The sequence below is a fragment of the Gobius niger genome, assembly GCF_951799975.1.
Source record: "Gobius niger genome assembly, chromosome: 1".
NCBI lineage: Eukaryota > Metazoa > Chordata > Actinopteri > Gobiiformes > Gobiidae > Gobius > Gobius niger.
Window position 1 is genome coordinate 31,697,828 of NC_136852.1, and position 15,544 is coordinate 31,713,371.

A 15,544-nucleotide genomic window follows, 5' to 3' on the forward strand; every position below is an offset into this window, starting at 1 on the left:
AATTAATTAATCGCAATTAATCGCATTTAAAGGAACAGGCCACCGTTTTGCTATACTGTGATATGTTCTTACCTGAGCTTAGACGAGTTCATACGTACCTGTCTGGTCTCTGGGTGTGCTCGTGGAAGAGCTTGGTCGCTTCTATAACTTCACCCCCGTTTGGAGCCATAGGAATACACTGGGAGAGGCCAAATGCCAACATCTTTGGTCGTTTTGCGTGATTGAGGGCACGCACCAAGACCAGACGCATCAACTCGTCTAAGCTCAGGCAAGAACATATCTCAGGATGTAAAAATGGTGGCCTGTTCCTTTAAGCACAATTTATTCACGATGCTTTTTTGTATTTTTGTTATTTTTTGGTGGAAATGAAGACTCTGTGATCGTTTCAGACAATTCAAAGACCACAGCAGTTTGATTTGTTTTGGAGAATGATCTTTTTGAATAAGTTTATGTGAATAAAGTCTGACAGTTTGTCCCTAAGCAACGTCTGCAGGAAAAAGGAAACTGAAGAAGTGTCTGTGCCGCTGAAGGAAAGTGTGATTCATTTCCATTAACATTTTGAATCACACTAAACCTTCTGTAATTCATTAATCGGAATTAATCCAAAAAGTCCCGGCCCTTGTTTTGATAGACGGGTTACAGTTATTGTAAAAGTTAGCGTATAAACATGCATATCGATGGACCGAGGGCTTAACAGTATAGCGTTAATTGAAAGTCAATTACAGCAAGGAACTTCCGGAGCCGGCGCCCACTTTCCTCATGGCTTCAGGAAGAAGGAGGCTATTATTAGTCCACTGATACAACAGTCTGTGGGCCGTGATACTAAACACTGCGGGAGTTTATGAAATGATTCTGGCCAAAAGCTAGAGGAAAGAAGCAGCTAAAAGACGATCTATGAAGGCAAGCTATGTGCTAATGTCATGCTAACACCAGCTAACAGCGGCCAGTCCAATCCATTGACAAAAATCACCTCTTCACAGTATGATGTTGTGAAATCACCTGAGCCATTCATAAAAAACGCACTCTCTCTCCCCCTCTTCCGCTTAAGCGAGTTTGACAGTAATGCGATCAATGTCATGAGGCCTGCCGTCAGCTGTGGATCCTCGTTAGCACTTGTTAGCGTCATTAGCATCATTAGCACTCGTTAGCATTCGGGAAGGCAGCCATGATTCTCCGGAAATTCGATTTAACACAGAAAGAAAACACTGCAAATGTAGACATTTCCCAACAGTTGGATTCAGAGGAGACGGACAGTGAAGGGAAGAGTTTTCACATGGTACTCCTAAGTGAATAATGTCCCCAACATGCCACACGAAAGGCAGGTAAAGGGTTCACTGTGGGGGGAAGTGGGGTTTAGAGGGAAAGTGGTTAAACTGCTCTAACAAACAAAGAAAATGCGATTACTGCTCACTCTAAACGCTGCAAGTTCAGAGAGGATTCCTGTGTCATTAGTGTCCCAAACTAGTTTAGGAGGCCCCAGACATTTGACCTTGAACTAAATCCAACAAGTTAGTTCGGGTTAGTCCAATAACCTAGAGGAGAGAGAAGTGAATAAAGAAGTGGACAGAAAGGGGCAGGGGGGTGAACAGGAATGGCATTACTGAGCCATGAGTAAAAGAGAAAGTATCATTTAGCTGGGACCGAATCTACAACCTCTGATTTATCATTTGTACACCCTACGATGTGAGCTAAACCTCTGGGGGCAAGTGGGCCAGTCTAAATGATAAAACTCCCAGGGCGGCCTTTACAAAACAACAGAAGATACTGTGGCTCAAAAGAAAACATTTTCATGAACATTGCTCGCAAAAATGAAACAACAAGCGTATTCTTGATATTTTATCTACGTAGCGTATATTACGATACAGAGGAAGACGTAGAATAACAATATGTAAAACCTGAGAAAAATGAACTGAAAGCACTGTAGGGGCCCCAAGCTTGTCTACAAAATGAGTAGACTGAGGAAAACGAAAAGGTTGAAAGGAAATGTACTGTATTTTCAGAAATGTACTACTTTAAATTGGTGTTTAGTCTTTATTTATTAGTTGATATTGATCCTAAATATGCAACTTTAAGCTCAAAAACATTACAGACCGCTTTGAATAGTGTAAACACTTAATGTTGAGAGTCGACACTTCAGACTCTGGGAATGGCTGTACCAGAACATATTTGCATAGAAATATAATTTCAGATTTTCTTCAGAAAATTGCCACTTCACTGATGTAATACTTGCCACAGCCATTATTAAGTTAATATTTGAAAAATATTTTTTTTAAAAACCTGTCATACACACTTTAAAGGGGCTAGATGCAAGTTCGGGATTTTATACTCACTACTGCCACCTCAGGCCTTATGCGTAACTGCAGCTTCTATATTAAGCTTGTGCATGACGGCACTTCAGACCCGAATTAACACCTTTTTGAGTGACAGTGCAGGATTTTAGAGACAGTTGTGGTGAACAGGTCTGGGCTCATTCTACACATTAGGACATGGCTGGAACATGTAGGGGGAGGAAAATACATCATTTTAACATTTTTAAACTCCGTATAGTCCCTTTAAGCTTCAGAGTTACTAAATATATATATATAGACAGCTCAAATGTCTGCAAAACCAAAATACTGTGAGGGGCAAATGGATTTCACTAGGGCTGAAACGACTAATCGATTAATCGACAACTAATCGATTACTAAAATAGTTGTCAACTATTCCAGTAATCGATTAATCGTTTTCTAGTGAACACAGACTAAAATTGAGCAAAAAAGACATGACAATTATGTATTTTGGATGAAAACCTACTTTGTTTTTTAAAGTGAGGGTCTGCAGTGTTTTGTACATCGTAAATTTCATAAATATCTGTCTTTGTCTCGTCCAATCAGAAAGCAGAATTAGCACAAAGAGCCTCCTACAAATGTTTACTTTAAGTTTACTCCATCCACGTGTCCTCAAGCGGCGCCACTTTAGCTTTATGTGATAAAAAAATTGAAAAAAATACAATTTACATGCACCTTTCACAGCCAAGCGATTAATCGATTAATCGTAAAAATAATCGGTCGATTAATCGATTACCAAAATAATCGTTAGTTGCAGCCTTAGATTTCACTCAACTACATGAGTAAAAAAGTGGATACAGCCCCTTTAAGTGATGAGTCAGTTTAAATGTTTTACAAATGTAATCAATCAATCAATCAATCAATCAATCAATCAATCCAAAAATCCATTTTGTAAACTAAGAAGGGCTTTCTGGTAAAAAAAAAAAAAGAGGGGAGGAATTTGATTTACTATTTCACTCTATCCCTCCTCTCTTTCAAACTTACAGACTATCTCTAAGAAAGAGAATATTGGAATATATTTATTTGGGCTTTGGACTGACACATATATTTATTTGGGCTTTGGACTGACACAGATATTTATTTGGGCTTTGGACTGACACAGATATTGATTTGGGCTTGGGACTGACACAGACACTGGCTGAGATCTCCTCAAACATGTGGCGAGCTCCGTGTTTGTCATCTCGGAGCTGGCAGCCCTGAAATGGACATTGTGCAGAGGCTGCGCGAGAGCTAATGCTACGTCGCTAACAGCTAATGACCCCCGCGCGCTAGGCCTGTTTTCTGTCATTAGAGTGAGTGGCTGTGGGGTAAAGTTTCAAAGGGGGGGGGGGGGGGGGGGGGGGCGCTCACAGAAAAAAAGGCTGGTTCAGAATAATGCGAGGTGACGGCTAAAGTGCCAAACGTTTCTCTGTTTTCGTCCGGGCCAAAGGAGCAGAGCGGGTACGGGAGACAGATTTAGGGCAAATTGACTAAAACAATATGAAATACACATAATTCAATCCACATTTTTAACAGGTACAGGGCATTACCATGGGGGAGAAGACTGAAATATGGAGTGTTGAACTGAAACACGGGTTAAACAACTAGAAGGTCCCGGGCTCGATGCATGTTCCTCGTGCGTGTGCAGGTTTCCTCCAGGTGCTCCAGGTTTCCCCTACCACTGAAAACATGTACAATAGGGCGGAGCGGGTGAATGCTGTGCGTAAGAACCAAAGTGGGTTTTGACAGACCTCATAGTTCTTTGGACGGAAATGTTTTTTTAGTCTCTTACATTTTAGTCATTTCTATATGTAATGGTTTTAATCCAGTTTCAGTCGACAAATATTCAAAAGGTTTTAGTCAATTTTATTAAACACATCATCATAGGCATCAGTGTTGGGCAAGTTACCTAAAAATTGTAATATAATATATTATAGCTTTAAAAAATGTAACATGTTTGTATTTCATATTACTGTTTAAAAATGTAGCTGACTTACACTACTTTGACTTACTTTTGAGTTACTTTTGACAAAATATAAATTGAAAATGGTAATAACGCCTCTGAGCAAAAGTGCAGTCAGAGATTTCCTTTCACTTCTTTCATGGGTAACACTTTATTTTACACTACCTTGATACATGCACCTGCCAAATGTAATGTGCTTTGTAACAAAGTGTAATAACTGGCTGGGTTATATGGGTTGTATGGGTTAGATCCACATATTATATCCACATACTACAAAGGTACAAGTTATTAAAGCACATTACATTTGGCAGGTGCATGTATCAAGGTAGTGTAAAATAAAGTGTTACCATAAAGTAATCCCCTCTGAAGTTCAGTTTTGACATTTACACCAGCATCCACCTTGACTTGTTATGCTACATATTATTTGGAGGGAATTTGGGATTTTTTCATTCATACATTTAAATGCTCTTGCAACTCGTTACTTGAAATGTAATGACTAAGATATTCCTGTATTTTGTGTAAGTAAGATATTATATTCCTTAGTTACTGACAAAAGTAATACATTTTTATAACTCGTTACTTTTGTAATACATTATCCCCAACACTGAGAGTATTGGAAATAGGGCTGAAGGTTGAGACAGACGCACAAAAGGCAGAAATGCCCTCATTGTGACCAGGGCTTTTCCTACAGCGACTCTCCTCTCAGCCTTAGGTCGACTCCAGGCTGTTTTTGTGATCAACGTCTGCACATGCTTTCTCTGCTCAGACCACTGCGGTGTTTAATGGGAGAGAACGTTGTGAGAAAAGAGATAAAGTCCCTGTGACCCCGCAGTCAGTCGCTGCTCAGACTAGCGTGCGAGTCCCTGTGACTTTCAGACGGCGGCTCTGGGTCTGTTCTCTCCAGCCCTGACTGAACGTCTGACAAACCACCGTCTAACAAACTCGCCTCGCCAACGTAAACTCAGAAAGGTCTCGTCCTGTTGCAGTCACCAAAGAGTCCCAACAAAAGGGGCCAGCCTCGCTTCCCCTACAACATTAGTTTAGCACCACAGAGTTATATATAGTAACATTCAAACAAAAAACTGTAAGCAATTTGTTCTTTCAAATCAAAATCATCAAAACGAGACTTAAAAAGATCTCCGATCAGCACCAGAACAAGGATTGAAGAACATCTCAGTCAGACCTCAGGGATTTTGATGCATTGTTGCTTTGTGTGATGTGGACACTGCATCACTTTATAATTGTGTAGCCCTAATCAAGATCACATCAGGTCTAAAACAAGTCTAAAATCAGCCTAAACAGACCCAAATCCTGCCTAAACTGGGTATAAACCCATTGCTAAAGCATAAGTGAGCTCTTCTGACCGAAATGAGTGAAATCTGAAAGTCTGAAAGTGCAGATGGCCCTGAGCGCGGACCTCGTGAAGACGGTGCTTGTTTTTTTTTTCTTGTGTCGGAGGAAGTGAAAAGATGATGAATGCGCGTCTGTGTCTATTTAAACCCCACACATCACGTGACCCCGCTCCAGGCGCAAACCCCGACCTCCGACCCCTTCACCCCTCCAACAGGACGACCTCCATTACCTCGCCATTACCCACGACAAATGGTTTTCCTTCAGCCGCGTGCGTCGCCCTTTCACACGCCTTTAGTGCCGTCCGTCAGTGATTTATTGGCACCGCTGAGTGACCAGTTCACAACGTTCTGGAGGAATTTCATGGAGAATATTCAAAGACACAATTGTATAACTGTATACATCGAACATGGTGATAATATTAAGTGGAATAATGGCAGGTTGATATGGTATACATTTATAGATAGATGAAAGCAGTGCGTGAAGAATCCTATGGTTTGCAGATCTCTTGCCTAACGTGCCCGAGTGGTGCGTCACTCGGCCCGTAAGTGTGTCTGCTCTCTGTGGGACAAAGTGCCGTGAAGCCCCTCCACTTGTCTTGTGTTGTTTGGACGCCCCTGAGCGGTGGAACAATGGGAGAACTTTCCAGTGAGGGCCGCTCTTGTGTTCCTCAATGGGGCTTTTGTGGAGGGGAGTCGGGTTGAGGCGGCCGAGGCGACAGCTTCATGTCCCCTGGAGCTGTGTGCATGTGTGTGGGTGGATGTGCATGTGTGTGGGGGCCATCACTCATGCCCTGCTAGCTTGTGTTAGCGCTGCTGCAGTAATCCAAGACTTTTCCCTGCTTGAGGTCCTTCAGAAAGTCAAAGGACAAGCCATGTGTCGCGTACGCTAATGCGGAGTCGGGTCATGTCTTTTAAACGACTGTAGAATCATCCATACTGTGGTAAATCGTAACAATCTAAACAGACATCCTTGTGCTCCTTTACATCACAGATCTATAAACCCAGCACAAGAGTCACAAAGACAAACATACAAAATGAACTTTGGTCGTTTCTTCAGATGGAGCACTCGGTCAAAACACGGTGGAAGAGGAGCAGCATTTTGGTTTTGGGATGGAACTTTGGACAACATTTGAAGAAAGAGAAGAAGGGAGACTGCGACATGAGGTGCCAAATAACCATACTGGCAACCATTTAGCTACATTTCAGCACTAAAAAGCACTAAAGACCCCTGTCTCTGATCATACAGCTGTTTAGAGCTCATATCTTCTCGAGTCTGTATTACCTGGGAGCGCATATGTGGTAGATGCAAAGGTAAATAATGGCACATCATCTCCTTGGCCTCCTGTCCCATACGAGGATACTTCATTATGCTTTTGGCTTAGCCGGTTAGCTCCAGCTCCGTGGTTGTTTAGTTTAGTTAGACAGCATTCTGGAAACGAGTAGAGCCTTCAGGCACAGAGGTACAGTCAGCAGTACATCCAGAGCTGTTGTGTAGCCACAAATTACATTTAGAACTTGGTTTAGAGCGGCACTACTTCGGGGTTTTCACAGGAATATACTGACAGAAAATATGTGAAATATACGTTTGATAGGCGCATTTTACCTATCACTGGTAAAATGATCGGTGCGCCTCTGAGGACTGGACGGTCTGCAATCTTGGCCCGTCAGCTGAGGGATCCTTCAGCCCTGGGTCTCTATAGCCTGTCCGACCATGGGAGTGGATCTCTCCTTCTGTGGTTCTCCTCAAGGTTTCTCTTTTCTCCTGCCGGGTTTTTGAGATTTTCCTCGCCGTGCTGGAGAGTCTAAGGACGGGGGACACCCACGCCGCTCGTCGCTACCTGCTGCCGACGCTTATTGGACATTATAATGTTTGTTTGTATACTTTATTGTCCCCATAGGGAAATTTGTCCTCTGCATTTAACCCATTCTTCGATGCCGCTGGGGCAACCCGTAAGGAGCAGTGGTCAACGGCAGTGCCGCGCCCGGGGACCCATCTCCATGTTGTGGAGCCAGGCTGATGGTCAGAATCACCTGGTTGGAGGATTCACCTATTGTACATGTTTTTAGTGGTAGGGGAAACCGGAGTACCCGGAGGAAACCTACCCGGACACGGGGAGAACATGCAAACTCCACACAGAAAGGCCCCGTCCTGGTGGGAATTGAATCCGGGACCTTCTAGCTGTGAAGCGGAGGCGTTAACCGCTGCGCTACCGTGCAAGTTATTTGCCTGGATTCACCGGAACTTTAAATTGTCATATTTATTGCTCTGTTTTATTGCCCTAATGTTTGGTGCAGCCCTGTGAGGCGACTTCTGTTGTGATATTGGGCTATACAAAACCATTAAACTTAAACCTCTACTTAAACTTAAACTTAAACCCCGTCATAACTTTACTCAAATGGAGTGATTCCAGTAAACAAAACAAAGGGCTGATTTTCATTTGGAAATGGTGACTGCTGTTACCTGAGCCCCTTGGTTTCTCTCCTGACGTGCACAGCGTTGTATGTAAATGTATAGGCAGGGCAGTAATCTAACCCTCAACCTGCTGCTCCTCTTAAAGGTCCTGCCCTCTGGGGTCCCGAGGCTCAGTGTCCCGCGGTGTCTCTGCCCTAAACTGAGCGTAAACAACAGGCCGCTCCGACACATGAGCAGGGCAACAGGACGAGGAACTGGAAACTGACTATGAACAAGAACCTCTCTCTCTCTCGTCTCTGACCTCTCCGCCTTCTACGTCAAAGCTGGCGCGCTAGCAGCGGAGCGCGGTGCCTGTAGCGTTAGCTGAGGTAGCGGTGTTAGCCCGGCTCGCCTAAATGAGAAGCAGATCGGCCCGGGCCGCGGGGTCAACAGCTGGTGCGGATGGGAGGATGTGGACGCCGTTGTTGATGGAGAAAACATGCTCCGGAGGACACTGGAAATGCAGAGGTTGGTGTGGCAGAGCAGCTGGAGAGAGAGCGAGGCGGGACAGAGGAGTGAAGAGAGGGAGGGAGCTTTGCAGTCCTGGGGCAGGCTGTGGTCCTCAGTCCAGATGGGGGAAGTGATAGTAAAGATACGTTAAGAAAAAGGCTCACATCTAACCTAGTGAAAAGCTGTTCAAAATCATTTAGTTGTCAGTGTAAAAACCACAACCACAACAGACCCCCGGGGACGCAGCACAAAAATGTCATAGTGACATCAGGTAAAACATTCAGTCCAACCCCTTTTATTTGCACATCTGGACTGGACGGACCACAGCAGAGTCTGAAGACTATTCAGAGAGATAAAACTCTTCATTTCTGATCCTTCAGCAGTAAAGTTACGTCAGGTTGAAGCAGAGTTATTGCAATCTTCCCCAATTCAGTCTGAACTTTAGGAACAACATCCTAAAAGTGTCTTTTTCTCAATTTTCAAATCGATTTAAAAATGATTTAAATGAAGCTATTCCAGATTGATATCATAGTGACAATGTTACTTACAATTCTGTTCATTTAAAGCCACACCGCGTAAAATTCTACCGAATAAATAAAATTGAACTACAAGTTTTTATTTTATGGCAGATATTTTCGTTCAATAAAAAATACCTCATAAATGTACAAACCAACATTTATGAGGCTCACCCCTGCTAAGATATGAATGTAAACTTTACCGGGAGTGGGTACGTCTCCAGCTCGTCTCCATGGAGATGTGATAAAAGGCAGTAGAATTTGAGATTTAAACAGGTTAGTTTCTCATCCAAATCCATTCTTTGATAACACACTGCAGTAACAGCATTTTCTGTGTTGAGCTGGTCATTAGGAGCACGTTTTGTTTTGCCGCGACCGTATAGTCCAAAATGTTACGCAGTGTGCCTTTAATTCAAAAGGTTTTGGCAAATGAAACAAGCCCATGGTGACACGTGATCACTTTTTTTGAATGGTCTTTTCAACAGGTTTACAATATTTGATGGTGTCAGTCTCTAAAAGGCATGAAAGCGAGATCTGAGTGGACTTTCCCAGTGAAGTACAGGTCAGATAAAAGGCTCATACAGCGCACACCTAAGAAGACAAAAGTAGAAAGTGCTCCAAAGATGTAGTTGAGAGAATCGCCTGCGGCATCGAGATCCTCTCCAGCTCTACCAGATGGAGAGAGTTAGCAGCAGCTAACCCCCCCCCCCCCCCCCCCCCCCCCCCCCATCATACCCCTGGCCCCGCGCACTTCCCCAAACTTCCCCTTCCCATTAGGAGCCGCCTGGAGAAGGGCCTGGCTCCGACCCGCGCTCCTGGACCTAATCAAATCACGGAGGAAGCTTCTGAGACGGAAGAGCCGCTGTTTATTGATATTTGTGGCCCCCTCTCCCGCCCATGTTTATTTTACACACACCACTCTGACATTTCGGGACATCGCCGGTGTGCCGGAGTTCACATTTCACGGCAAGCCCCGCGGAGCGTGAAGAAGGTAAAGGTCCGCGGAGAGAGAGAGAAAGTTTGGGAACTCAACTCAAATATCAGGTGCTTTTTCTCCGCCGCGCCGAAAGATCGAGCTGTGGGAAAGTTCAAAACAGACAAACATTCAGGCAAATACGGAAGGTTTTTTCTGATTGATAAGACGCAAAAAGGCCGTTAACTGCACCGAGAGTTTGTAGGGACAGACACGCACATCCACACATTCTAAACCATGTGTGCTGGATCCAAAAACGAGTGTAATGGAAAAGTAGAAAAACAGAAAAACATTCACACTTCTTTTGTGACCTCGCCAGCAAGCTGAACGCTCAAAGGTATTTGTGAGTTTACAAACGTACGAGAATCCATCATGAAGCGCTCCCGCCTTCACCGTTCAGACAGAGCCCTGTAATCATGTGTGATCATGTGAACATGACCTTGTAAGAGTAATGTGACGTTTTACGTATGTACACCACTTGACTAAAAAACAAAACAAAAACAAACCTGCCACCTTGGTTTAACCTCTTAACACCCGCCTAAACCGAATGCATGATGTCCTCTTTGGCTATAGGCCTGTGTAACACCTCAGTTGAAAGCTAAGACCCACAAAACTGATCTTTTTCCTCACGTTTTTGTCATTTTATTGTTGACTTTTTGTCACAACTTTGTTGAATTTTTGTCACATTTTTGTTGAAATTTTGTCACTTTTTAGTTGCGTTTTTTGTCACATTTTTGTCACACCTTTGTTGAATTTTTGTCACATTTTTGTTGAATTGTTTTTTGTTGAAATTTTGTCACTTTTTAGTTGCGTTTTTTATCGCATTTTTGTCATATTTTTGTTGCGTTTACATCCTTGTTTTCTTCTAATTTTTTGTGGCTGTTTTGGTGCTTTTTTTCCCAAAAAGCTTTTTGATCAGGCTAAAGCCAAACTGGCTCCGTTCAGATGGGAGTTAAGAGGTCAGCTAATTGTTCTAGGTTCAGCAACACTACGATAATGACCTGAACGTCCTGAATGACCAGGTTACTCCATTAATGTATGTCTTCTTCCCTGATGGCGTGGGCATATTCTAAGTAAGATGACAAAGCCAGGATTCATAGAGATCACATTGTGAAAGAGTGGTTCAGGGAGCGTGAGATGGAGAAGGCTTTGCGCAGTGGCTGTGACCTGTGAGCGTGCGGCCTTTTATCTTTGTGCCGACTTTTTGGGGGGTCTGGGAACCAGGAAAGCCCCGCTGAGATTTTAAAGGGATCCCTGATGTACATATTTTCAGTGGTAGGGGAAACCAGAGTCAGTTCTCTGAAAGCTGCTCATTATTGCCCCGAGTTTGCCAAAAGTGACGGGGCTGGCAGGCAGCGTCCCGTGTGGGGGGACGCTGAATAATAGATGCCTTTGTTGTCAGCGAAGTCGCCGCAGGTGCCAATGGGCTGTGTCGATGAGAAAACGACATGTTTTGCTAATGCAGAATGTATGAGGGGGGGGGGGGGGGGGGGGGGGCATGCCCCACCGCGAGTCACGTCGTTGGGCTGGAATCGGGCGAGTTCACAGCTGGGAGCGGAGAGAACATGGATGAGGAGTTGTTTATGTCAAATGACGGGTCCTGGCTCAGTCTTGTACGCGCATGTGAAAGTGCAGGGACTCAGCGGGTGAACTCACAAAACCGGGCACACTCTGTCGGGAAATGTCTGTTGAACTTTCACCTTTCACGGAGTTTGTTCAGATTGTGGCAGTCGTCTACTTTGTCATATTAAATCCATGAGTATGATTATTCAGGTTTATAGGGAGCAGGGCCTTTATTGCCTTTATTGTTTTATCATGATACAATACTTAATTTATCTGTAGTCTGTTCATCACTATTCACATGGTGTCTCCTGTCCCACTCCCCTCGGGAGTGCCTGTCTAGATCGAATGGAGGAACCTGGGTGAACGGAGGAACCCTGCATTCTGGAATCTGAGGACTGGACAGTCTGTGATCTTGGCCCGTCTGCTGAGGGATCCTTCGGCCCTGGGTCTCTATAGCCTGTCCGTCCATGGGAGTGGATCTCTCCTTCTGTGGTTCTCCCCAAGGTTTCTCTTTTCTCCTGCCGGGTTTTTGAGTTTTTCCTCGCCGTGCTGGAGAGTCTAAGGACGGGGGACACCCGCGCCGCTCGTCGCTACCTTTGGACATTATATTTGCCTGGATTCACCTGAACTTTTAATTGTCATATTTATTGCTCTGTTTTATTGCCTTGATGTTTGTTGCAGCCCTGTGAGGAGACTTCTGTTGTGATATTGGGCTATACAAAACCATTAAACTTGAACTTGAAACTTATTGGAGCTTGAGAAATGCAGCACTTTCCACAATTAAGGTCCTGGATATGTCAATGGCTTTTATTGAAATGTATCTATTCTATTCACTGGTTGAGATGTTACACAGTATGCCTTTAACTTGCTCCTCTTCTTAAAAAAAAAAAGTGCATTCTCAGATGGTCCCGGGATCCCCAGCGTCGTTGCCCACTTGACCTTTCTACCAGTAAACTGTGGCTTGCTGGTTTCAAAGTGCGCTCCCTTGTTCTTGGCGGGGTCACTTCTGTACCTCGAAAACCTCCCAATGCCTCGGTGATTCTTTCATTTGGGCCCACTGTAATTTTGGGAGCGCGAGGGAGACTTCAAACGTGCGGACCCGGCGCTGTGGACGCCGGGTGCTTGAGCTGACCGCCGTAATCAGGAGGGCTATAATCGCACGACATGATTACAAAGTGCAGCCGAGTGGGCCATCGAAGGAGGGGAGCGGGCAGGCGGGACATGTGCGCCAGGAGAGGGTGCGATGCTGACCAAGTTATGCGGGAAAGCACAGCGGCAGAGCTGTTAGTTTCCTTCAGGGGGATGCACTGCTCCTCAAAGGGTTTTACGCAAAGGACAACTTTCTTAACAGCAACAAGTCAACTAAACGTCATGGTTTAGACTATTGTACAATTCACTCAGGGATGTATCATGAAATATATCCAACATGAGGTCCTCAAACTGGTGTGAGGGTTAGAAGCTTTTACTGCTGTTTTTTTTATTTTATAAAAATGATTAAACTAAATACAATCTTTAGATAGCCAGTTTTGAAATAAAAAACAAAATTAAAAAATTAACCAAGTAGGTCAAAGTACTGCAATCAGGGTCAAGGTAAAGTTCAACTTTATTTATACGGCACATTTGGAACACAGAGACGACTGCCCCAAAGTGCTTTCCATAATCAATGAAACAATATAGATATAAAATAACACATCAGAATCAAATTAAACTTAAACCTGCAGGGGCTTTGACTAAAAGTCCACACAAAGAGGGGTTTCCGGTGACTTTCTTTGCAGATAGATCCAAAGTTTAGGACAGACAACTGCCCGAGTCTCAGATGTGAATTGTTCTTATTTATTTGTTTGGTCAGGACAGTGCACGTTGATGAACATACATGATACATGCATGTAAACACGTCACACCGGATTGTAGCCTTGGGCTAATTTGCATCCGTTGTCCCAAACTCGCTCCCTATTGTACATGTTTTTAGTGGTAGGGGAAACTGGAGTGCCCGGAGGAAACCTACGCAGACACGGGGAGAACATGCAAACTCCACACAGAAAGGCCCGTCCATGGGAATCGAACCCGGGACCATCGAGCTGTGAAGCACAAGCACGAACCACTTATTGATTCTAATCTAATCATTTTTAACAACTTGCTTGAGGCCAAAAAAAAATGGTCTGAGAGCCACAATTCTAATGTTTGTTAGTATTTATTATCACAGACACTTTTCCTCTTGTTCTGTTGTACGAGCAGGATTGACCTGTCAAAGTTAGCTTTCAGTTTCACCACATGGAGCATCGTTAAAATGAGGTTACTCTTTAAACTCAGGTTTACAATATATGAGCAAATGTTTTGCTTTTAATTACACGACACAGTTGTGCTCAAAAGTTTACACACCCTGGCAGAATTTTAGATTTTTTTGACTTAATAAGAATATGAAAGAATATGAAACACAAAGACACTCATAGTTAGTGGTTGTGTGAAGACATTTGTGTTGAAAAAACAGAGTTTGCTCTTTTTAAATCACAATGAAAAAAAAAAGTACCAATAATGACCCGGGTCAAAAGTTTATGATGAAGAAGAATGGGCCGCTTTACCATTAGATTAAAACAGAACCTTCTCCACAACCACAAACCACTCACGCTGTCATGGATGCTAAAGGGGAACTCACAGAACAGGAGTATGTAAACTCTGGATCAGGGTCATTTTGGTACTTTCTGTTTACATTATGGGGTATGCCAGGGTATGCAAACTGTAAATACACAGTTTGTGAAATAAACCAGCGCACCATCAGTGTGAGCCGCTCTGAAACCCGAAAAGCCCCAGGCTGCACTGAGGTCCTGGGATATGACACTGTAACATGGTTCAAAGTCCCACATCGCTCCACACACAGACAAGAAGAGCGGCGGGCAGAGGGCTCTCGTCTTCATCATCCCATCCTCCTCCTCCTCCTCTTCGGTCAGCCAATGGGAAAACAATGTGAGGAGATGGAGGGAGGAGGGAGGGAGGAGGTGAGTGAATGAGTGGAACATGCTCGCAAAGAAAAAGCAACAGAAAGTCATCGGTGGAAATGCCATAGAGCTGTGAAGCGCGTTGGTCAGTGGCTTTAGGGGAAACCTGCAATACACAAATCAGACAGAAGAAGCCTGGGTTTAACTTTGGCCACGTGTCAAACTGAAAACTTTGTTCTGATTTTTCTTGAGCATGCAACACTCAGACGATGGAGGTGAGCGTGAAGCAGGCAGGTGATGGGTACAGTGGGGCTGGATCGATGGAGGAAGCCTGACAAACAGTGATTATCAGGTGGCTGAGTGGTTAAGAAGGCCCTCGGTTTGATTCACGGCCTTCCTGTGTGGAGTCCTCATGTTCTCCTTGTGTCTGAGTGAGGGTCCTCCGAGTGCTCCGGTTTCCCACAGAACTTAAAACATACACAACGGGATGATGCTCACTCTATACTCTTCAAAGTTTCATTTTAAAACTATTGACCTTTTGCTAAAGCCCTGTCATGTTCAGGCTCCAAGTGCTTAGTCCTTCTTACATTAGTTTGTACTGAAAAAATGTGAGCGATAATGACTGCAGTGGCTCTGTCTCCCCCGGTTGTTACGGTTCTCCCGTGTGCTATCAGTGCAGTGGCAAAACCAAATCACCCGTGGCTGAAATATCAAGGCAACTAAATGCTTACTGTAGCACTAAAGTAAATGTGGATATTCCTGCGGCAGAAACAGCTTCTTTGTGACGATGTCCAGAAACGACAGCTCATCAAACTCCTGGCAAACGACAAGACGGATGGTAAACGGGTCTCGGCTTACAAGCTAGCAAACACTCCTCATTTTTTTGTCTCGGCTAGAAACTTCTAAAACAGGCTGTGCTCCCCTGATTTATCTGGCAGAGGACGAGATAATGTTTGGTAGTAACAAATTCTATGAGGTATGGTTGGACAACAATGACCATTTTGGAGTGGACTTTTGTGAAAGCTCAGTTAGTTTGT

The 15,544-nt window shown here is 44.0% G+C and overlaps 1 protein-coding gene across 3 annotated transcripts in view; it reads right to left on the minus strand.

The window, feature by feature from the left end:
• Positions 1 to 15,544, minus strand: part of bcas3 (BCAS3 microtubule associated cell migration factor) — a 463,665-nt gene that overhangs the window by 184,573 nt on the left and 263,548 nt on the right. The window contains exon 24 of one of the 3 annotated variants that reach the window (XM_079559237.1): positions 14,338 to 14,673. The exons of the other annotated variants lie outside the window; for them this stretch is intronic. Coding sequence (XP_079415363.1) covers positions 14,663 to 14,673 — 11 coding nt within the window. The 3' untranslated portion in view covers positions 14,338 to 14,662. Of the gene's footprint in view, positions 1 to 14,337; positions 14,674 to 15,544 lie in introns of those variants that run through there. 3 annotated transcript variants of the gene reach the window in all.